At 42.9% G+C, this 24,586-nt stretch overlaps 1 protein-coding gene across 4 annotated transcripts in view; it reads right to left on the bottom strand.

Moving 5' to 3' along the window:
* Positions 1 to 2,463: 2,463 nt before the first annotated feature.
* The window catches only part of LOC147303161 (C-type lectin domain family 12 member B-like), a 72,997-nt gene continuing 50,874 nt past the window's right edge, over positions 2,464 to 24,586 (bottom strand). The window contains exons 1-7 of one of the 4 annotated variants that reach the window (XM_086280110.1): positions 20,912 to 22,614; positions 20,470 to 20,586; positions 17,588 to 17,677; positions 17,431 to 17,501; positions 3,895 to 4,029; positions 3,312 to 3,418; positions 2,464 to 2,584 (exon numbers count right to left, since the gene is read on the bottom strand). In XM_086280110.1, the coding sequence (XP_086136236.1) occupies positions 2,464 to 2,584; positions 3,312 to 3,418; positions 3,895 to 4,029; positions 17,431 to 17,501; positions 17,588 to 17,677; positions 20,470 to 20,586; positions 20,912 to 21,068 (798 nt within the window). In that variant the 5' untranslated portion in view covers positions 21,069 to 22,614. Of the gene's footprint in view, positions 2,585 to 3,311; positions 3,419 to 3,894; positions 4,035 to 4,127; positions 4,233 to 4,264; positions 4,352 to 12,357; positions 12,469 to 13,047; positions 13,193 to 15,827; positions 15,949 to 16,676; positions 16,790 to 17,043; positions 17,184 to 17,430; positions 17,502 to 17,587; positions 17,678 to 20,469; positions 20,587 to 20,911; positions 22,615 to 24,586 lie in introns of those variants that run through there. The other 3 variants (XM_086280107.1, XM_086280106.1, XM_086280108.1) reach the window with 3 other exon arrangements.

Raw genomic sequence — 24,586 nt, 5'->3', positions numbered from 1 at the left:
TGCTTGTTTTCTTTTTTCTTTCTCAGCAGGTGATCCAGGTGATTGATATATGCATTTTTTTTTCTCTGCCCGTTCTGTTGGTTTTTGTCTTTTGCCCTTCTCCCCCGTCCCTCTTCTCAGCTGTTTCTCTTTCCCTCTTTCTTTCTCCCCTTCTTTCCCCCAGTCAAGTCTGTCCCGTATTCAGTAAGTGAAAATAAAATAAACAATAAAAGGTGAATCAAATGGACCATTACGGCAAGGCTGGGATGGTCAGTTTGGTAAAGTAAATCCGTTGGGCATCTTTGTTTGCCTTTAGACAACAATTCTGATGCAAAAGAGCCAAACGGGACAGGCCAAAAAAAAAAAAAAAAAAAATACACTGCTACATGGGCTGGGCTGTAGTTTTAAAAACTGAGCTTTAAAATGAACAGTGGTAATAAAAACCGAGAGAGGCTGACAGTGATCACTGATTGTTTTTAGGGGCTTGTTCAGATTAAATTAAACAAGATACAAAGTATTAAAATCTGTTAAAAAAAAAAAAAGCCTTGATGAATTCAGAGTAGTTTGAACCCAGTAGCAGGGTTCATAGGTCATCACCTAAAGACCGGATATCCCACCTGCTGTGAATGTTTTAATGCAGTACAGTTGTTATCATTATGAGTTGTCACATCCTGTTTATCACAGTTAAAATAAATAACACTCTTATGAGAAATACAATTGTCTGGTGTAAACAGTATATGGTGTTAAATAGACCTACACTACTGTACTTTAATGTCGGTCATAAGGGTGGTACTTCAAGAGCCATATTTTACGAGGGGGTATTTATTGTGAAAAGTTTGAGAACCACTGATCTAAGACACAGACTTGACTCAACAAAATACCATTTATGTTAATTGCCATTTTTATTGTATTATTTATCTATTTTAAATGTAGGGGTACATTTAAGAGTTCAGGCTTTTTAAATCTGACATTGCTTCCATTCCTGTCAGTATTAATATTTCATGCCAATATTACATAAAACTGTTCGGGCAGCACACAACCAGAGTTTGCTGTAGTGCAAAAGCAACAGTACAAATTTGAGCTCAGTTCAGACTAGATGCTGCCTTACTGTACCATCTTGTGGTTCAAAGTGGTATTACATGAGGGTGTAGGCCCAGATTTCAACATGATTACTTTACTACTTTACTTTACATCAGAAATCAATATTCTTCACTAATTCACACAATTGAAATTTGCCAAACATGCTTTTTCTGCATTTCAATCTGTTTTAAAGTTCCTAATTTGTAACTATAAAAAGCAGCAGCTACCTTCAGCTGTTTGAGAGAAACTGAAGAAGACATTTACTGTAGTTTTAGGACCAACAGGCTGATGAATAAACCAAGTAAAGCAAAGTAAAGACAAGCTGCACTTTGACTTTTATTAGAACAATTTGCTGGAACTACAGAGTAATGAAGTACTTTTTGTGTGGATGACTTCCAACCTTACTGTACAGCACAGAGCACAGAGGGACAATATATGTAATCAATATATGATGCAGAATGAACAAGTAAAGACTGTAAGCTGAGTCTGAGGCTCATGCAGGACATTTCATAGTGAGGTGTCTTTGGTTGGATTATTCAAACATTTACATCATGTCATGTTTCGGCTGTGTGGCAGGCAGGAGAGGACCCAAACGCAAACTCACGGGGACAGAACTTGAACTCAAAAGCACAGCTTTAATTGCTGGAAAAATAGAACACAGGCAATGCAAAACTAAACTGGGAAAGCTAATCATAAAGTATACCAGGAGACACGGGGAGAATCACACACAGCATGAGGGAGACTACGACCCTGACAAAGAGAAACACAGGGCTTAAATACACAGAGGGATAACGAGGGAACAAGACACAGAAGGAGAGCACAGCTGGGAGTAATCACGCTGGACGAGACAAGGGAAGCAAAACTAGAAACACTCACATGAGACATGGACCTTCAAAGTAAAACAGGAAACACACTGACTGAACTCTAAACATGCAAACTTAACAGCAACTGAGAAGACAGAATATAGGGACCAGAAACATGGTACAAAGAGGTCACAGTAGACACATTGAACACAGGGAAGCCATATTACAAAGCCAAAGAACTAAACCTATGATAACCATAACTGAGACCTAGGGAAACAAGAAACAGTACAACAAAGGACTCAAAACATAATCCATAATATAAAAACACGAGATCTCTTCAAAATAAAACAGGAAACATGAGAGGCAGACATGACAACATAAGACAACAGACATGAAACACACGAAGGGCAAGGGAGACTTCACAGGGGTTGAAAACACAAAGGGGAGCTAATAAGCAAATGAACAAAGGAAACCTAAAAAGCTTAAACATACACTATGAACATCAAAAGAACTAAAACTGAAAACACTGGGTCATAAGACCCAGGATCGTGACACAGAATGGCCAGCACTTAATCATCAGTGACACATCAAAGCACCAAACTCATTTCTCACAGATGAAGGTCATTGAATAAGAATAATAAGACAGCATCCATCTCCCATCACTGTCACAGCAGACTCCAAAGTGACCATATTTGGCATTCCCATGTCCTTCTGCCCAGAACCTGTCAGAGAGATCAAATCTGATATGAAACTGGACTAAACTCATAACTATTGTCACATTCATATAAATATGCGTCTCTTTTGGAATATTTCCAATATTTGCTGTATTTCTTTCCCAGGTTTCTCGCCCACTTTCCCTCCTTTAGACTTTTCTCTGAGAATCATCATGCACACTAAAACAGCTTTCAAGCTTTGATGAATATGAAATCTTCCTGCTGTAAAAATGGAGAATAAAAAGAAGTCAGAGCTGACTTTCTGCTGTTTGAAACTGTTTGTCAGCTGTTTACAGACATCACTTTGAAATGTGTGTCTATCAGGTCATATTTACTGAAGCTTCTTCCTTCATATGTTCTGAAGTTTTACAAACACCAAAGAAGAAGAGACAGGAATTCTCTGAAACACTTTTTGTTCTGTGAGAAAAGAAACATTACAGCACAAAAACATGAAGACAAATTGAACAAAGTGAAATGTGTCGGTCGCTGCTTTGAACATGTTTCAATCCTGATTCCTTCAAACTGACTTGTTGTAACTGAACGTCATCACAGACTGCAGATGAAGAGAGTTCAAGCACAGCTGTTCATTCAAAGGAGGATTTCTGCTTTTCTTTACATTCAGTTTGTGGGGCTGTTGGAAAATAGCTCAGCTCATGTATTGCTGATCTATCTTCCAAAACATCAGTGTTTCACTTCTAAATAATAACTCTGGAATAGAAACAAACTAATGTCTCACGTTTCTGTCAGCGCTGATCCGTCCACCCATTCCCATTTAGATCTTCCTGATGTGTATTTAACATACAGACCAATCCAGGACTCTCCTCCAAATTTACTGACAAATTCCTGTTTGAGAAGAGACACAAATATTGTCTCCAGTCATGATTCAGCACTTCTGTTGTAGTGACATCATCTTGTGAACATGTCTGAAGGAAGAATAACTGTGATGAAACTTTTCTTCCATTGTGCAGAAATCAGAAAGAGCCAAAGAATCAATGAATATCAGCTCCTCCTGTAGCTCAGTCAGTGTTGCAGTGGAATCAGTGTTAACAAATCATTTGATTCAGTTGGATTGAATCAGAAAAATAATCTGGATTATGAGGATTTCTCTCATTTTATAACATTTCTGTGTAAATTAAATGTTTGTCAAATGTGTAAAAACTTTACGTTTGAATGTGTCTGCAACAAAAAAGGAGAATCCAAGAAATCCATCAGAGTGGAGACAGGAAGCAGGTCACAGACTGACAGCAGGTCAAAGACACAAGTAACAGATGACTGTCAGCTCCATCAAAGATCACACAGACATGAACAAACACACCCACCTGTTCCTCTTTGCTGTTTATCATCACCAGATCAGCTCCTTTATCCTGACAGGCTCTCCTGCTCTCAGACCAAGTTTTGTTCTCAGTGGATTTAAAGTAACAGCTGCTTCCAAATCTCGTCCATGGATCAGGACACTTCTCTTAAAGTCAAACACGTTTTAAAGGCGGTATTTATTTACTGCTCATAGTTTTTGTTGTGTAATAAAGATTTTTAGTTTTTAACAGCTTGTTACCTTTGATCTTCTCCTTTAGCAACTTGATTTCTTGCTGTAGTTGAATTATTTTTGCTGCATGTTGAGAACAAACATAATTATAATAAAATAAAAATAAAACAGGAATAAAAAAGGAAAAATGACTGCAAAGTTAGTTCATGAATATTTATTTATATTTGTTTTGAAATATTTCTTACTTGAACAATTAGCCTGGAGATGCTCTTTTTCCAAAGTGACTAAAATATCTGGTTAGAAACAAAACAGGAAACTGATTTAAAGTTTAAAGCATTTTATCAATGAAGTTTTTATTATTCCCATCACATGAATGGAACTAACACATGCTGAGCTGCATGCTGCTCATCCGTTGGGCATCTTTCTTTGCCTTTAGACAACAATTCTGATGGCAAAAGAGCCAAACGGGACAGGCAAAAAAAAATAAAAAAAATAAAAATAAACAACCTTAAGAAGATGTGGAGGAACGACATCACAGTCGGTTTCATACTGGTAACCAATTTCTCAAGAGAGGAAAGGGAAATAAGCTCTAAGTGATCAAAGACAGCCAGGCAGGGGAGCAAGATGGACCGATGATGGGAGGCAAGAGAAATACAAGCTCCGTGTTAACAAAATTATCAGAGTTCTCTGTAAGCTTTCAGAGGGACGTGGGCATTAAAAGCAGTGTTAATGTATTATAAAGGACAAGGGGGTTGTGAGCGTTAGCAGCAATGATGTCGGAAAAATGTTTTGCTCTTGCAGTTTCCACAGCTCTTTGAAAACAACACCAGCTCTCAGTCTCAGAAGAGACTTGCAGTTTGTCCATCTTCAACTTTCATTTCTCCTGCACTCCCATCTGGTGGCACAGGTATGATCACTTAACCAAGGGTCTGATCTGGGCTTTGATCGCCTGGTTTTAATTGGAGCCACAGAATTTACAACAGTATTATGGCGTACGGCACAAGGAATTAAATTACAGGGAAAGCTCCTCAGTGCTGGAAGACACAGAGGGCTGCAAGTCTAAATTATTAAAAACAGTGGAGACATGAGCAGCCGTTGAAGAGTAAAAACATGTCAGCACCGAGCAAGAGCAAAGAGTTTGAATAAATTAGAAATGGGTAAACCTTAAGATAAAGCAAGATCCAGTGTGTGGGTACATTCATGGGTCGGGCCGTTCACCAACTGAGTGAGGCCAAAGGAGTCCAATAAGTCTAAGAAGTCTTTTACCAGAGGCTTTCCAGAGTAGCACATGTGAATTTTAACTCCGCCTAACAATTAAAACTTGCTCATATTTTGACATAATTTCATCCAAGAAGTCTGAAAATTCCCACAAAAAATCTTTGTTGTATACTTTGGTGACCAATAGATCGCTGTGCACAGCAGCGGACGGAAGAGTCTCAACTCGTAAAAGGCTCGGTTCAAAGCTGCAGAAAACAGTCGGCAAAACTCCTCCATGACCCAAGGACCTCAGAGTATTAAAGTATGAGTGACAGTGGGGTAATAATTCTGAAAAAACACTGGACTCACCCGGAGAGGTCTGTGTTTAAGTAACGCTGAGAAGGTCCAAACTCTGGGACATGAAACATTCCTTAAGGATAAAAGTTTTATTCACGATGGACCTTAAATTCACCAGACCTATTCTAATGGGCACCACGTCTGTAGAAGCAGCAGTGGGAGAAGTAGGTGAAATCTGTGCATGATGCCACAGATACCCAAGGTTGACACAAGGTGAAGGGGACCGGGTCCAAAAGGGTCCAGGGAACACCAAGATGTAAAAAGTCTAGGACCCTCACCAGCCGCTCGCCACGACATCAGTGGCGCCTTCTCCAGCGAGATGGTTGTGGTTCTTGGCAAAGGTAAGCTGGTACTCCAGCCAAGAGCAGGGGTAAGAAATCAAGTCTTTCTTGATGGCAGTGCAGAAATTTTGCAGTAGACGGATGAAGGGAGGAGAGAGCTTGGCAATCATAGATTACTAATAAGCTGACATGATGAAAGATGCACAGGACTAACAACAGAGAGAGCAGTAGATAACTCGTCACACACACTGGGCCATCTCTTAACCGCTCAATCAATCAGTGCATTCAATGCTAAGTAAGAGACTCATGAAATACTAGAAGCTCAGTCAGCAAAACAAACTTGTTGGTCAGGCTGTACCACACAGCAGCTCATATTACTGATCAGAGAATTCTATTTAAAATGCATTTAAATAGAATCCACTAAAAGCCATTTATGAAGAGGGAAACTAATCTCAGTGTCATGGTCCTGGGCCATGTGGGCCCAGTATTCTTAGTTCCTTGTATTTTTGTATTTCGTTCCTTATTTAGGCCATGTTTCCTGAGTTGCCCTGTTGTGTTGTTCCCTAAGTGTTTTCCCTTCATGGCTTTTACCCCCTGTGTGCCCCTCTGCGTATCTGTGAGCCCTCGTCTCTCCTTATGTTTTATTCCATGTTTCCCCTGCCCTTTATGTCTAAGTTCTCCCCGTGCTCTCTCTCCCCCCTGTGTGCCCTCTATGTATTTATGAGCCCTCGTCTCCCTTTGTGGTTGTTTCATGTTTCCCCAGCCTGTTATGTCTGTGTTTTCCCCGTGCTCTCTCTCCTCCTGTCTGAACCTCTGTGCCTGTACCCGTCAGTGTTATGTTCACCCCGCCCTGTCTCGTTATGGTTATCTGTGTCACCTGTGTTCCCCGTGTGTTCCCACTTTCCTCGTTAACCCTCTGTGTATTTCTGTCTGCGTCTTCCTCTGTTCGGCGTCGCGTTCTCCCTCATGTTGTGTGTAATTCTCCCCGTGGTTCGGTTCCTTGTACAGTTCATGCTTTAGTTTTCCCAGTTTTAGTTTATTCTGTATTGCTTCCCGTGGCCAGCAATAAAGCTGTGTTTTTTGAGTTTATCCCCGTGTCTGTGAACCTGCATCTTGGGTCCTTCCCCTGCCTGCCACACAACGTATCATGACAGAAGAACGCGACCACAACATGGACCCAGCAGTTCACAACCCCTCCGCGGACCTCCAGGACGACACGAGCATGTCGGACCCAGCGACTCCTGGCAGAGACGTAATCCAAGCGGTGGAGTCGTTATGCTACCAGTGGAGCCGAAGCTCTAGTGAGGAGGAGAGGGAGGAGTTACTTTACTCGTTGGGGACAAGCGTCACGGTTTTTCCCTGGTTATGGGAGGCGCTACCCCCTCTGATCTCGGACTTCCTCCGCACCATCCTCCCAGCCTGCCCTCGGCAGCATCAGCGGTCCGGTGTGCGGACTGCGTCACCACAGCCCCGTGGCCGCGCAGCCTCCCCTCCGCCTGCTGTAAGCATACAAGTCGGCACGCTGAAGTTCGCCACGGCACCACACTCCTCTACGCTGGCGCCGTCCCTCTACTCGCCGGTTTCCACTTCGCCGTCGCAGCTCAGTCGTTCACCCTCACCGCCTCGACCGACCTACCCGTCTTCCGCTTCCTATCTGGCACGGATGTGGTCAGAAGACGAGGAGCCGGTCGCCACAGAAATCAAAGTTTCATCCACGACCACCTCAAAGAGGAAGCGGCGTTCGCGTCGCCGTCGCCCAGCGCTACGGCATGTTTCGCCCTCCAACGAGCCACACGAGGATGCGGGGGAGGTCATGGATTTCGACCTGGAGGAGCGGCAGCGTGCAGCATGCGCTCAACTGGATGAAGAGCTCCGGTGGAAGCCGTGGCTAGCTCCTGACTATGAGGAGATCTTCCGGGGAACCCGCCTGGCTCTCGGGGGTCCCCTGAGCTTCCAGGAACTCTCATCTACCGCTCCATCAGCACCCAGTTCACCAGCCTCTGCGACGCCGCCCGGCGCGCATGAAGCGCCGTTGTCTGGTTCATCGGGAGCTGCAGTCAAGAAGAAACGGCGTTCGCGTCCCCGTCGCGCTGCGCGACAACCGGAGGTGAGTGAACGCACTCTCCCATCACCAGCCTCCGTTGAAGCCGTAGAAGAGGAACTAGATTCAAGTTTACAGATTCAAGGGTCACCATTAAAGGAGACACATAGTGTGGAGGCGGCGGACTCCAGTACTGTGACTGATGTGGTCAGTTCGTCTGGCTTCCATGAACAGGGAGTAAGACCCACACAGACTGTAAATCCCAGCACTGGAGAACCTCAGCCTGTGTTCTCGTCACCGCCACCGGAACAGGAGTTTGACGGTCCAGCCTCTGAGCCGACCGGGGAATCCCCTGTTCCGTGTTTTTCTTGCAGCGAAAACAATGACACTATTTCAGAGACAGCCAGTGCTAACTGTAAGCTGAGTAATACAGTGCTAACCGGGCCGCCGCCCAGAGATTTTGCCCCGAAGACACCCGTAGACAGACCTAGTGATTTGGCAGGGACCTCTGGTGTAATACTTAGAGGGAGGGAGACCTCCACAGACCTAAAAGCTAATTGTGTGACAAGAGGGGGGGAGGAATTTCCTCCGTTGTCCGTTGCTTCGCCTGGGGTTCCATCTAAAGCTGAGTTGCCTGTGGCTAACGCCTCCTTTCCTGAGTCTGCTCTGCTCACCTACGAGGTGCTTAAAGTAGACACTTGTGCTTTCACAGCGAGTGAGGACTTTTTAGAGGAGGGTCATGTCGCAGAGCATATAAGAACGGAGGGTGAGACGAGGTGTGATCATGTTTTGCCTGCTGCTCCTGTGTCCAATGAACTTAAAAATAAGAATGCTGGTCATGACCTCATGTTGGGACTTAAAGGTGACAACAGGGATTCTAATCAGGGTAACACGAACTGTGAAATGTCCCCACCTAAATTCTGTTTTCCCCACAGTCGTGAGCAGGGTGTTTTTGGACTGTTTACCTCCATCCCTGCCGCCTCTACTCAGAGGATTGAGTCTGAGACCAGGGGATACAATTTCACTATTAATGACCATGTAGCGTCTCCTCACGGAGTTACTTTGACACAGTTCTCCGAGGTTTCTGTGAGCACATTATCGGACAGGGTTTTGAGTCCCAGGGTTAATGTTAACACCAGCACACAGCCGGAAATGTCACCCGTCTCGGCTATGGTTGCTAGCACAGCATTATCCGTACCCATTTCACCATACACTCTACATAACACCCTTGAGTTACAGTCCACCTCTAGCGTGGTCCCAAGTCAATGTACCACTTACCGCTATCAGACTGGTCAATTCTCATCACCCAGATCCATATCTGAATATCTCATGTTCACCCAGGGACTTCCCCCTGGAGGTTTAAGTCATGTTTTTGTGGGTAATATAGTAATCCTTGTTTTCCCTGTGGCTGACCCTGCTTACCTGTGCCATAACGTTATGTCATTGATTGAGTCTGAAGGGCGGAATGTAGACACAGGGCTTTCTGTTTCTGAACCTATTATGTCAACTAACATGAGTCTTGCAGTGACTGGGCTGGTCTCTGCCTCAAGACATCTCACACCTGTTTGTTTCTGGACTGATACCTATAAGATGTCATGTGAACGCAGCCGGCCTATTGCCTCGTCAGCTGGAGGGCCCGAGGAGCCCGTCCAGCCTCCTGTCTCCGCTGGAGGGTCCGAGGGGCCCGTTCAGCCTCCTGTCTCCACTGGAGGGTCCGAGGGGCCCGTTCAGCCTCCTGTCTCCGCTGGAGGGTCCGAGGGGCCCGTTCAGCCTCCTGTCTCCGCTGGAGGGTCCGAGGGGCCCGTTCAGCCTCATGCCTCGTCAGCTGGAGGGCCCGAGGAGCCTGTCCAGCCGCCACCTGCGGCCGCCTCGTCGTCGCCTGGTCCTGCTTCAGCCTGTGCTTCGTCTGCTGCAGCTCCAGCCTCAGAGTCTTCGTCTTCGTCTGCTGCAGCTCCAGCCTCAGAGTCTTCGTCTTCGTCTGCTGCAGCTCCAGCCTCAGAGTCTTCGTCTTCGTCTGCTGCAGCTCCAGCCTCAGAGTCTTCGTCCTCGTCTGCTGCAGCTCCAGCCTCAGAGTCTTCGTCCTCGTCTGCTGCAGCTCCAGCCTCAGAGTCTTCGTCCTCGTCTGCTGCAGCTCCAGCCTCAGAGTCTTCGTCCTCGTCTGGCCCAGCCTCAGAGTCTTCGTCCTCGTCTGGCCCAGCTCCAACTTTGGCTTCTGCTCCTCCTGGTCCAGCCTCAGCCTCTGCAGCGACGCCTGGTCCGGTCCCCGCATCGCCATCGGCTGGTCCTGCCTCGTCTGGTCCTGTGCCCACCAGGCCATGGCCAGCACGCCTGAGACTGGAGAGCCGCCGCTGCCTTCCGCGCGGTCGGCCCCCTGAACTGCTCCGTCGTCTCCTTCGCTGCCGCCGCTGCCTTCCGCGCGGCCGGCCCCCTGAACTGCTCCGTCGTCTCCCTCGCCGCCGCCGCTGCCTTCCGCGCGGCCGGCCCCCTGAACTGCTCCGTCGTCTCCCTCGCCGCCGCCGCTGCCTTCCGCGCGGCCGGCCTCCTGAACTGCTCCGTCGTCTCCCTCGCCGCCGCCGCTGCCTTCCGCGCGGCCGGCCTCCGGACCAACTCTGTCACCTGTGCCACCCGCCTGGTCGGCCCCCCGACCGTGTGACCCGTGAACTCTTGTGCCTGTGGGCTCTGGGTCGGCCCCCTGAACCTTATTTGGACTAGTCATGTGCTCCTGTGTTTTCTGTTGTTTGTTTTGTTTCCCGTTCTGGTCCCTCCATCCTGGTCCCCCGCCTCCCGCCCTGGGTGGGTTGTTTTCTGTTTTTGTTTTTGTTTCTCGGGTTTGGGCTGTCGGGAGCCAGCCCTTTAGGGGGGGGTGATGTCATGGTCCTGGGCCATGTGGGCCCAGTATTCTTAGTTCCTTGTATTTTTGTATTTCGTTCCTTATTTAGACCATGTTTTCTGAGTTGCCCTGTTGTGTTGTTCCCTAAGTGTTTTCCCTTCATGGCTTTTACCCCCTGTGTGCCCCTCTGCGTATCTGTGAGCCCTCGTCTCTCCTTATGTTTTATTCCATGTTTCCCCTGCCCTTTATGTCTAAGTTCTCCCCGTGCTCTCTCTCCCCCCTGTGTGCCCTCTATGTATTTATGAGCCCTCGTCTCCCTTTGTGGTTGTTTCATGTTTCCCCAGCCTGTTATGTCTGTGTTTTCCCCGTGCTCTCTCTCCTCCTGTCTGAACCTCTGTGCCTGTACCCGTCAGTGTTATGTTCACCCCGCCCTGTCTCGTTATGGTTATCTGTGTCACCTGTGTTCCCCGTGTGTTCCCACTTTCCTCGTTAACCCTCTGTGTATTTCTGTCTGCGTCTTCCTCTGTTCGGCGTCGCGTTCTCCCTCATGTTGTGTGTAATTCTCCCCGTGGTTCGGTTCCTTGTACAGTTCATGCTTTAGTTTTCCCAGTTTTAGTTTATTCTGTATTGCTTCCCGTGGCCAGCAATAAAGCTGTGTTTTTTGAGTTTATCCCCGTGTCTGTGAACCTGCATCTTGGGTCCTTCCCCTGCCTGCCACACAATGTATCATGACACTCAGAGACCAAAACTCATTTTGTCCTGAATGGAAACATGCTTTTAATGCTGGAAAGGTGCTCATCATAACATGGTAGTCTGTGGGGACTGACTCGCTTTCAGAATCAGCCTTTAGTGGTCATTAAAGGAACTGCAGTTTTTGGATCTGTGCTGGCTTTCTGTTTCTTATCTGTTTCAGACAGGAAATGGCTTTGAGGAAGTGACAGCATGCAAAGAAACACAGGCCTATAAATGAATGTGATTAATATGAGTGATAACCTCCAGTGTGCTGAACGCTAGACGGAGAATTCCCTTTTCTTTATATTTGTAAAGCCCATTAGACTATCAAACAATTTGCGAGGCAAGAATAAATTATTTTTCATTGTTCAACCAAAGAGGAGCTCTTAAAGAGAGAGAGGAAAAACACATTCACACCTCACTCTCACGGTGCATACAAACCAGGAAATGCTTTTTAAAGGGCAACACTGTTTTGCCTTATAGAGAAACTGTGTCATAGCTTTCATCACATATGCCTTAAATAAAGTTACATTTGGGATCAGCATTGATTACTTTACTAATGAAGGCTGAAAACTTTCCTTTTCATTCTTCTTCTTGCAGACCTTTCTATTTAAAAACAATAAAAAGAAAAGAAAACAATAATAAATAAACAATAAAACACTACTGGTCATATTTGACACTACTGGTCAAATATGACCAGTAGTGTCAAATATCACCCATTTCCCGTGTAGAGGGGGAACAGGTGACTGTTTCTAACTAAAATATGAATAAGAATAGGAGCCAAACAAAAGCAAGTCTACATCAACATCTAATCTGTAAAATATTACATCCACCAGGCTATATTTTAATAAAATTACTCACATCGTGTGGTGATTCCAGACAGAATCAAAAGATACAGCAGCCCAAGATTCACTTCAAAAGCTCTGAACCATCTTCTTTTCACAGCTAAAAGCTTCATCTGGATGTTTAATTCTACAGAGACAAAATTGAGATTTAATTATTGTATTATTTTAATTAATACGTCGTAATCAGACTGCACTCATCTTGAGAATGAGCTGAACAAGTTCATCATGTTAGTCTCATATTTACAGGAGATTGTTTAACATATAGAAAACAGAGAAACAGTGTTTGAGAAGGAGAAATATTTCTAGGTGATTCTTAGAGCATGTGGGCCAGAAAAAGGCCAGTATATCTGTCAGTATGGTCGAAAATAAGCTTAAAAATACAATTAGCTCTGTAGACATGAAGACCACTCTCGAGTTGTTTCCTGTGGTTTCACTTGCACCACACAGTGTCTAAGAAGACTTCCTTGTTTTTAATATTTCTACCTTTGCCTCGGATCTGTCAGATAAGAGTCTTGTGGAACTTCCCTCCTTTTCTGTAATTTTTTGACGACTGAACAGTTTTTAAACATATTAAACCAACTTAAATTCCCTCATATTCAGTTTTATTTATATAGCGCAGAATCGCAACAACAGTTGGCTCAAGGCACTTTGTTTTGTGAGGTCAAGACCTTGCAATAGTACAATAGTTTATTTATTTCCTGCTTACCAGCTGCCTGCAGCCCAACATCAGGATGTTGTTCTCCATCATCTAGCATCTCAACCTCACTGTGCTCTTGCTCTCGTCCATCACTGTCGATCCTTCTGCTGTATTTCACTCTAAAATCGGCTGCAGTCTGACTGTCTGCAGACATCTTGGTGGGTGAAAGTATTTGAGCAGCTTTCACTGTCTGTTTCTGTCAGTCAGGCAGGTTTTAATCATCAGCATCAAACAGGAAGTAGCAGCAGACCAAACCACAAACAAAGAGAGGCTAACTTCATTGTACTTTACAATGTGGTTCGCAGACCTTTGAGTGAGAGCACATGTCAAATAAAAAACAAACAAACATTGTCTGTCATTTTTACTGGCTGTTGCAACACGGAACTTTGAAACTAACAGAAATACATACATGTACAAACAAGAATACCTTTGTCTTGAATTAGTACATACTGTGAATAGACAGAAGCACACCAATTTCAGAGTTTTTCCAACACGGGAACACCTCACATGTCTAACAGAGCTTCAGTGAGACAAAGGAGATTCTTTCAGCTAGTGGCCAACTGAAGAATGCCCTCAACTCATTTTAAATCTGTGTTTCATGCCATTGGTGTTTACTTCCTCATGCAGTTTGAAAAATTTCACTTTCTTCACAAAAACCAGAGGTCATATGGCACTTTTCCTACTCGAGCTTTTACATCAAATCAAACAGTGTGACAGTGCGTGATCATATAGATAAAGGTAGGCCTGTTTGAGGAGTGATTTGAACTGGAGATCAGCAAACAGCCGGAAAGAGTGAGGCTGTGCATATATGTGGCAGAAATTAGCTTCCTTCATAGATTGGTGGCCATGATGTTTCAAAGAGCCGGAGGGTAAGTAAATGGCAGACAGAAATGAGGCAGTTTGAATCTTCTTGTGTCTCACACATGTGCAGGACTGGAACGTAAGTGTTTTGGGCCGTTTCAATATGGACGCACAACTCTGTGAAAACACTGAAAACGCTGGTGTGGACGCGGAGCATTTTCAGAGAAAAACGCCGTTTTTAAATCTATCCGGGCTAGTGTGGACGTAACCGAAATCCTGAGCTGGCTTGGTATCACCTCTGTGTCACCTGAAAGAAGTGACCCCTCTGCGATCTGAACCTAGATAAGCTGCTGATTAACCTTTTCTGTGTACATTCCTTTACATTAGTACATTTTGTATTTGATCAAGAGTTTAGATTTAGATTATTGACAAAAAATCACTACACCCACATCAGAAAGTAACAGATACATGCCCAGTATATTCATTGTATCATCTAAGACAGTGGTGCTCAAACTGTTGTACATGTACCACTGGCCATACATGGGCTCCCTCTAGTGGTATGTGGGGAGTCTCCAAATGTTTAAGATTAAATAAGATACCGTGTTCAGGATGAACGCCAACTTTTTCCACTCAGTAACTGATGGTTAGGGACAAATGCAATGACATGGCAGGATGCTGTAAACGGACCAAACTTCCATCCATAATACGAGGTTAGTCATCAATACACTGCTACATGGGCTCGGCTGTAGTTTTAAAAACGGAGCTTTAAAATGAACAGTGGTAATAAAAACCGAGAGAGGCCAACAGTGATCACTGATTGTTTTTAGGGGCTTGTTCAGATTAAATTAAACAAGATACAAAGCATTAAAATCTGTTTAAAAAAAAGAAGCCTTGATGAATTCAGAGTAGTTTGAACCCAGTAGCAGGGTTCATAGGTCATCACCTAAAGACCGGACATCCCACCTGCTGTGAATGTTTTAATGCAGTACAGTTGTTATCATTATGAGTTGTCACATCCTGTTTATCACAGTTAAAATAAATAACACTCTTATGAGAAATACAATTGTCTGGTGTAAGCAGTATATGGTGTTAAATAGACCTACACTACTGTACTTTAATGTCGGTCATAAGGGTGGTACTTCAAGAGCCATATTTTACGAGGGGGTATTTATTGTGAAAAGTTTGAGAACCACTGATCTAAGACACAGACTTGACTCAACAAAATACAATTTATGTTAATTGCCATTTTTATTGTATTATTTATCTATTTTAAATATAGGGGTACATTTAAGAGTTCAGGCTTTTTAAATCTGACATTGCTTCCATTCCTGTCAGTATTAATATTTCATGCCAATATTACATAAAACTGTTCGGGCAGCACACAACCAGAGTTTGCTGTAGTGCAAAAGCAACAGTACAAATTTGAGCTCAGTTCAGACTAGATGCTGCCTTACTGTACCATCTTGTGGTTCAAAGTGGTATTACATGAGGGTGTAGGCCCAGATTTCAACATGATTACTTTACTATTGCATCAGAAATCAATATTCTTCACTAATTCACACAATTGAAATTTGCCGAACATGCTTTTTCTGCATTTCAATCTCTTTTAAAGTTCCTAATTTGTAACTATAAAAAGAAGCAGCTACTTTCAGCCGTTTGAGAGAAACTGAAGAAGACATTTACTGAAGTTTTAGGACCAACAGACTGATGAATAAACCAAGTAAAGCAAAGTAAAGACAAGCTGCACTTTGACTTTTATTAGAACAATTTGCTGGAACTACAGAGTAATGAAGTACTTCAAGGTTTTGTGTGGATGACTTCCAACCTTACTGTACAGCACAGAGCACAGAGGGACAATATATGTAATCAATATATGATGCAGAATGAACAAGTAAAGACTGTAAGCTGAGTCTGAGGCTCATGCAGGACATTTCATAGTGAGGTGTCTTTGGTTGGATTATTCAAACATTTACATCAAAGCACCAAACTCATTTCTCACAGATGAAGGTCTTTGATTCATGATCATATGACCCCGTCCATTTCCTATTATTGTCACAGCAGACTCCACGGTATCCAGAATAAGGATCTGACCATCCTTCTGCCCAGAACCTGTCAGAGAGATCAAATCTGATATGAAACTGGACTAAACTCATAACTATTGTCACATTCATATAAATATGCGTCTCTTTTGGAATATTTCCAATATTTGCTGTATTTCTTTCCCAGGTTTCTCGCCCACTTTCCCTCCTTTAGACTTTTCTCTGAGAATCATCATGCACACTAAAACAGCTTTCAAGCTTTGATGAATATGAAATCTTCCTGCTGTAAAAATGGAGAATAAAAAGAAGTCAGAGCTGACTTTCTGCTGTTTGAAACTGTTTTGTCAGCTGTTTACAGACATCACTTTGAAATGTGTGTCTATCAGGTCATATTTACTGAAGCTTCTTCCTTCATATGTTCTGAAGTTTTACAAACACCAAAGAAGAAGAGACAGGAATTCTCTGAAACACTTTTTGTTCTGTGAGAAAAGAAACATTACAGCACAAAAACATGAAGACAAATTGAACAAAGTGAAATGTGTCGGTCGCTGCTTTGAACATGTTTCAATCCTGATTCCTTCAAACTGACTTGTTGTAACTGAACGTCATCACAGACTGCAGATGAAGAGAGTTCAAGCACAGCTGTTCATTCAAAGGAGGATTTCTGCTTTTCTTTACATTCAGTTTGTGGGGCTGTTGGAAAATAGCTCAACTCATGTATTGCTGATCTATCTTCCAAAACATCAGTGTTTCACTTCTAAATAATAACTCTGGAATAGAAACAAACTAATGTCTCACGTTTCTGTCAGCGCTGATCCGTCCACCCATTCCCATTCATATCCTCCTGATGTCTGTTTGGCTCTCAGACCAATCCAAGAGCGTCCTCTCATGTTCGGTTCATTGACAAATTCCTGTTTGAGAAGAGACACAAATATTGTCTCCAGTCATAATTCAGCACTTCTGTTGTAGTGACATCATCTTGTGAACATGTCTGAAGGAAGAATAACTGTGATGAAACTTTTCTTCCACTGTGCAGAAATCAGAGCGAAATCCATCAGAGTGGAGACAGGAAGCAGGTCACAGACTGACAGCAGGTCAAAGACACAAGTAACAGATGACTGTCAGCTCCATCAAAGATCACACAGACATGAACAAACACACCCACCTGTTCCTCTTTGCTGTTTATCATCACCAGATCAGCTCCTTTATCCTGACAGGCTCTCCTGCTCTCAGACCAAGTTTTCCACTCAGTGGATTTAAAGTAACAGCTGCTTCCAAATCTCCTCCATCGATCAGGACACTTCCCTTAAAGTCAAACACATGTTTTAAAGTCAGACTTTGTGTCCTGTTGTATCACATTAATCTTTGGTTCCTGTCATTTTCCCTGTAAATGCTTCATTTAAACTCAGGTTTTCTCTCTTATTCATAATGAACTGAAACTTACATTTATACAGAGAAACTGTTACACAGCATCAAACATTTAGGATTCAAAACAAAGACACAATCAGGTTATCACTGTGTAACACTGATGTTTTCTATCAGTTATTCAAACTTTATTACCTTCTATCTTCTCCTTCAGCTTCTTCACTTCTTCCTGTAACTGACTGTTGAGTCGTTTTGTCTCTGTAGAAAAAAAACATGTTAAAAAATGTAAATATAAATTTTATCTGACATTAGTATTTTCTTGTTAATTTTAAATACTTTCTTACCTTGATGTTCAGTCTGTAGCTCGTTGTAACTGTGGTTCAGTTTGTTGTGTTTGAAGTGAAGTTTGTTGAATTCACTCTTGTTCAAAGCATCTGAAATATTTCAGTGAAACCAAAATAAAATAAAATAAAATAAAATGAGTGAAACGTTGAACAGAAATAATCTTCTTCCTCTGCTTTGTCAAATATCAATAAGAGTCAGAAACTTGCAGCCATTGCTCTTTAACATGTCCTGTGGGTGGAGGTGTTAGAACTACAGGAAATCTGATGAGCTAAATACGTATCAACTGTGAACAAAAACCACTGACAAGATTCAGAATAATTGTGCTTCAGTGTGGAGGAAGAAGGTGAAGAGTCAAACAGCATTTCTACACCTGTAGTCAGAGATGTTATGTAGGGCTTTGGAACGTGATGTCACGGGGGTGGGCGTGGAAAGGATTTTGTCCCGATCCGCCATTTTGGGGGTCTAAACAAAGCGCAAGCGAAAAAGTAGTCACACACAACAGTTCGTTCTTGCTGTGTGGTCCGCTGCAATGTTCAATCGCACAACCGGCAAGAGAATAAGCTCTAATAAGAGAATAAGTTCTAAATATGGTCATATCACTCTTTATAGCCTATTAGTTTTATTTTTGATGCGCTCTGAGGTCATAGCAAATTAGAACAAACATCCTACTGAGTGATTTTGCAGAACTACCTTCTATTTATAGAGTTGCTAATTATTTGGCATTATTGCAGCAAACCAGCCAATGAAATGGATGAAACATCGTGACTGAGTTCCAGCGCTACACAAGGAACCTGCTTCAAACATACCACCATGCCAATCAGATACTTCTTCCATGTGAGGGTGAAGAGGTGACCCTTCAGGATAAGATGGTGAAGGTTTGCTGCGTTTGGTGAACAGTGTGATAATAAAACCAGGGAAAAATGAAACCTGCTCCTGTTAAATATTCTTAAGTCTTTTGCTGTATAAATAGCTGTATTTTTTCAAAAGATACAGTAAATAAAGTAATGTTAGTAGTGGGTGATATCATGTAAACACTGTCATGATTTTGTGTAAACATTTTGTCATTTGTAAACTGTAAATGACATGGATTCTACATGTAATGTGATGTTCTATAAAGTGGTTTTAATTTTAAAAAAAAAAAGAGGCAAAAATTAGTTTGTTTCTTTATTCAACTTTTGAACAGCGGGACTCAGTCAGTACATATTCAGTAAATGCAAATTATTTACACGGCAGTGCACTACAGGCATAAATCTAGACCCCTAGATAAAACATTATGGCATTATAGCAGTGACGACTCCTCCACAGTAGCAGGTGGGATTTTTCTGTTTTGAGGCTCCTTTTCCCCGTCACTACAGATGGTCTGTTTATGTTTTGATCAAGAGCCTTTTTTGGGCAGCTGAAGAGGAGAAGTCTATCTTATGGCCAACCTCTGGCTGTATCTTGGTCATATTACCCAGCAAAACCCAGTATGCAGGTTCATCTGTAACAGTCCTTGTGCCACGGATCAACACTGTTGCTTCTACTTTAAACAGAAGAGCAGTGACGTGGGTGCAGGTCTCCGTGACTCCGGCCTTACAGGGGCAGTGGGCGGCTTCAACATTCCCTGTGATGCTCACAGTGACCCATGGCTGCAATGCTGGTTCATTCAGTCTTTGAGAGTGCAGGACCTGAAACACACACAGACAAAGTTCATTTAAAGACAAGAACTATGAGCCAAGGCCGACACAAATGTGTTTAATCTACTTTATCATAAATGTAACAAAGTGTTTAGAAAGTTAGCACATACATGTCATTTTTCATTTCTTTATGTGTCCATCGCTGCAGGTTATAGTGTAAATCTGCCTGTTCTGTCAGAAACCTGCCTGCAGAAAATGAACCTAAAGTATGTAATGCAAGGATGTCATCACTTTAGAGATGGAGAAAGCATAAAATGACAGTTATGAATCACTTAATATGATATGAGATTCTGCAGGTCATTGATCAATGTATAAAACTAAAATAAAATGTATTTTAGTGACACAAGATACAAATATGGAAGCAAGATGTATAATTAGGATTATTTATAATAAATATGAATAAATCATTGCAATTTCTTTAACCATAAAGAATAACTAAATCCTTCAGGACAATGTCTCATCAATGCACTGAACTCACTATGTTATCCCTCTAACAGCCTCCACATGTTCTCACTGTAATTTCCCCTCATGAATGAATTTATGCTGCACTAATGTGAATGTTTGCAGGAAAATCAAACGCATTTCACTCGCAGTACTCGAGCTGACTTACCTTTGTTTGAATGACGACTTGTACGCGCTGACTCCACAGATAAGGTATGAACTATGTCAGGCTACGTCAGTAGCGGTTGGTCTCCAGGGTTTCTACTCCACGGCCGTATTTCATACGGGTCCACATTTCCAATGCAGGCTCTTTTCTGCAAGTACAGCTGCTTCGCCTCTGGACGCAATCGGTCTCTATACAGTCCGTTCTCTTTTGAGCTGCTTTTAAGCATCTTGTAATCGTCGTTCCAACAGTGTGTTTGTTTTGATTCGTAGACCCCGAAAATGGTGCCGCGCTCCCACAATGCATTGCGGCGTGACGTCAACTCCAAAGCCCTACATGCTTTGAAAGAATAGATTCTGACTCATGTGACATGTGCCTGTTCTCACTGAAAATATGTCTTTTTACATTCAGTCAAAGCTGCTCTGAGGCTTCAACACTTCCTCATATCAAAGGTGTTTCCATGTGATCAGGTACTTCCTGTATTTGCTGTGGCAGAAGGACACGTTCTGGTTGTGAAGCTGCATGTTTGTTGGCTGCTGGGATTCAGTATCAGTCATACATTCATTTGCAGGAGAAGTTCAGAGGTTGTATCTTATCTTACAGCATATGGACAGGATGATGATCCCAGCTAACATCAGGAGGCACAGCACTCTTAGACCCAGTGTAGCACATCTGAAAGAGCCCTTCAGGACTGAAGGAGGATTCAGAGTCTGTGGTCCTGTTAGAAAGCAGTGTGGATGTTGGTCTGTGCTTATTTCCTGTCACTCTGTGTTTAATAGACCTGTGGTTGTGGTTGTATCAACTTAGCTTCATAAAAGGGTCGGTTGCCAAAAAACAAGGAACTATAACATCTGCGCTGTAACTAAAGTGCCTGAATCAATTTGCTGTTCACAGAGCTCTACAAACCAACGTGGGAAAAAAACGTAAACTACAAAGGTTCATACAGCACATGGAGAAACAGATGTTTGATGAGCTGCAGTTATTTGGCATTAAAAGCTGACTGTAACAAACTGGAAGTACATTTATTTGTATAATTGACTTACCTCCTTCCTGCGACTGAAAATGATCATAACTATCTCTGATCTCATCTGTACTCTCGTAGGTATCCACCTCCCTCTGCTCCCACTCTACTCCGTCCTCCTTTCTGCTGTATCTCACCTTCTTTGATAGATCTGGTTCAGCATAAATATCTGAGGACATCGTGAGAGGACTGAGACAGCTGAGCAGAAGCTGCACTTACAGAGTTTAAACTATACTTTAACAGTTCTGCAGTACTAACCCTTGTATATATGGTGCTATGCTGTACTGTTCTTGTCCAGCCTTCTGTCTGCTTTCAGACAGGAAGAAACTCTGAGGAAGTGACATCATGCAAAGGACCACAGACCAACACTTTCATTTGATTGCATAAAAACCTCGAGTGTGCTTGTACACACAAATGGAACATTTCATGGTATTTATATTTGCAAAGCCCCTCAGAAACATGTGAAAACATTTGCATGAAACAGGAATAAATGCATTTTCTTTGTTTAACAAAAGGTGAGCTTGTGGTGAAAAAAAAACACACATACGTCATGCTCACACATGTGCACCTCATGTGCACAAAGCAGGAAATGTCTCTTTGTCAGTAATACGTTTTTCTATTTCCTGATAGAAAACAAACTGTTAAACTGTTTAAGATTTCATGTGACTAAAGTTACCAAGTTGTTTTTAAAGTATACGATCATTTTTTAGCTCGTAAATTAACATCAAAATGAAACTTATGCACAAGTTCAGTAAGGAAGATCTATGGCCTCACATCTGTCCACTGCCAGGCGCTGCTGACTAAATCTAAGCTTTATCACTTCCACTTTCCCACACTGTCAAGCTGTTTGTGTTATCACTGGTCTAGTCCAATGACCTTTTCCTGGCCTTCTCCAGGCCAATCAGCATTCATGCCACGTACAGCAGCGCAAACAAATTCATCCATCCCTGGGCTTCCATGTGTCTTTAATGTTTGCAGAAGAGTATTGCCAGGGTAAAATCCAATTTCAGTTGTCTCTGGCTGTCATTCTTTTTTCTCTCGCTATTTAACAGTCATCTAAGTGTGCCTGGAATTTTCTCCAGTTAACAATAAATCCAGGCACAGTATATTTCAAATCAGTTTATACTTGCCTCTCTCAGCTACTCCACATCACAAGCTCAAATTCCCAGTCTGATCTCTCAGCCCGTGTATTCCAGCAGCTCAGTTATTCAGTCATGCATGTTAATTAATTATCTTCCATCCATCCATCCATCCATTCACTTCCGCTTATCCTTTTCAGGGTCGCAGGGGGCGCTGGAGCCTATCCCAGCTGTCGTAGGGCGAGAGGCGGGGTAGACCCTGGACAGGTCGGCAGTTTGTCGCAGGGCCAACACACAGAGACAGACAACCATTCGCACTCACATTCACTCACACATTCACACCTAATGGCAATTTGGATTATCCAATTAACCTATCCCCATCTGCATAACTACAGAAAACGAAAAAAAATTAAAATTATACAAGAAAATTGTAAAATAATCAATGCCAGTGTTTCTGACACTTTTAGACGAGTAAACATGTCCCGGGTCAAATTGACCCAGGAACATAATTGGTGTTCCTGGACACCAACATAACAGGAGGGTAAAGTTCCGCTCTTGTTTTCTATGCTGCGGTTCCAGCAAAGACGAAACAGCCGGGTCACTGGACTCGCTGCTCCTGTGTCAGCGCACAGCAGGCACACTTTGCTCCCCCTCCCCCCTCTTGTGTTTAGATGTTGCGCCGTGACGTGACGTGACTTAAGACGCTTTGGGGGTTGTTAAGTTGTTTACATATTATTTATATTTTCACCAGTTGTTATTTTTGTTGTTGAGAATTTTAATTGTAATTTCTGTATTATAGTTTCTCAACAGTACTTGTTTGTTTTAATTTTTTACTGTTTTTTGCACACTTTTTATGTAAGATCTTTCTAAAAGAAAAAAAAAAAGGAAATAAATAAATAAAAATTGGTAACTATAAACCACCAAGGCTGTGAGCCCCGACCAAACCTACTCTCCACTCCGCAAACAGGCGAGAGAAGTGACCCGAACGATCGGCGCCCCATGCTCCGACCCAGGGAAGTGTCCACTCTGGCGATCACGCACGCATCAAGCGGCGCTGGTGACGAGGTGGTTCCCCGAGCCCTCACCTCAGCATGCCACCCTCGGGCGTGGTAGGACCCCCACACACCTCGACCTCTGTCTCCAGCTTGGGAGGTCCCACCCTTACAATAATCACACGGTTGCTGTAACACTACATTCAATGTCTGCAGTTCTCCCACTGCCAGCCGTACACTTTACCACCAAAAACAACAACACAAGCAGAGCACAGTCCTGGGTTTTAACTATTTAATAATAATAAAAACGCAACATCACAAAAAACACTTGAGGTCATGAAAATTTATTGAGATTTAGCAATTCAAAGAGCATCCACCTTATTTTCGATATCAGCAATACTGGCCCATATTTACTTGGTATTGGATCGATACCAAAATATGTAGTATCGCACACCACTAATGGCAGTCCATTCTCCCTGCAGCACGGAGTACACTGCCCATGAGGCTGCATTCTTTAGAGCTATGCCTTCATATTAAATCATTTTTTAATAATAATTGTTACAAATATTTCATCACTTCATTATGCGGGCCGCAAGATTGAGGCCCAGGGATTAGAGCCTGCTAATACGTCTTTTGTTTGGGTTTCCACCGGCGTGGAATTACCAAAAAATAGAGAGGGCATAGCATAACATATGAAACAGGAAAAGGCCGCCATGTTATCCATTTATTTCAACAAAGCAACTGTACTCTGAATATCACTTTCTTCAAGGGAAACTGTAACGGAATACAGTTACTCATATTTTGTATTTTAAATATGCAACACTGGTACATGTACTCCGTTACTCCGCAACACAACAAAGAACACAAGGAAAAATGCAGACAATAAACATACACTAGGGCGAACGAGGCAAAAGGCCATAGATGCGAACACAGCTGAACATAATCTAACTAATGAGACTGGGAAGCAAAACCGAACAAGATGCACACAGGACAAGAGACAAGAGAGAACTAGTGAGAGAAACAGAGACACGACTGGGGAACAGGCCAATCAACATGGAGACAAGACTGACTTCACAGAGAGATACTAACACAGGAAGAGGGCGGGGACACAGAGGGGGGATGATAACAGAAAACCTGAGGCTAGATAACAAACTAAGACCTGGGACACAAACAGAGACACAACAATCATAACCAAAACTTCACCTCAGAACATGAAATGAACCAGAATCAGACGTCAAACACAAACGCTGGCTCACAGACCAGGACCATGAGCCTCCACACAGAAAGACTCCACCCAAAACAGGAACTCTCTTTCTGAGAAGTGATGGTGCTCACCACTGCAGCACCACGCTGCCCTGTTAGTTTCTGTGCTGGTAAAAATAAAGATGAATAAATAGTTCACTCTGACATATTTCCTGTGTCACAAACACTTCTTCTCTCTGCTGCTTCGATGTACTTACAGTTTGTAGAAGGCAGCGTCTAACAAATATCATGGTCCTGAGTCTGGGTATTCAATGTTTATGTTTTGATTATTTTCTATTCTGTGATTTTAGTCTGGTTTTTTTTTCATGGTTTAGTCTTTTGCATTTTCTAGCTCTCTAAGTCCTTCAGTGTTTTGTGATTTTG

Source organism: Aulonocara sp. 'chitande type north' Nkhata Bay, linkage group LG22, assembly GCF_057382095.1.
Source record: "Aulonocara sp. 'chitande type north' Nkhata Bay isolate Kocher_YH1m ecotype deep benthic linkage group LG22, A_spYH_male_GT1.1, whole genome shotgun sequence".
NCBI classification, from domain to species: Eukaryota; Metazoa; Chordata; class Actinopteri; order Cichliformes; family Cichlidae; genus Aulonocara; species Aulonocara sp. 'chitande type north' Nkhata Bay.
The sequence above is the reverse complement of the archived record's forward strand: the minus strand, read 5'-3'. Positions and strand labels throughout refer to the sequence as shown.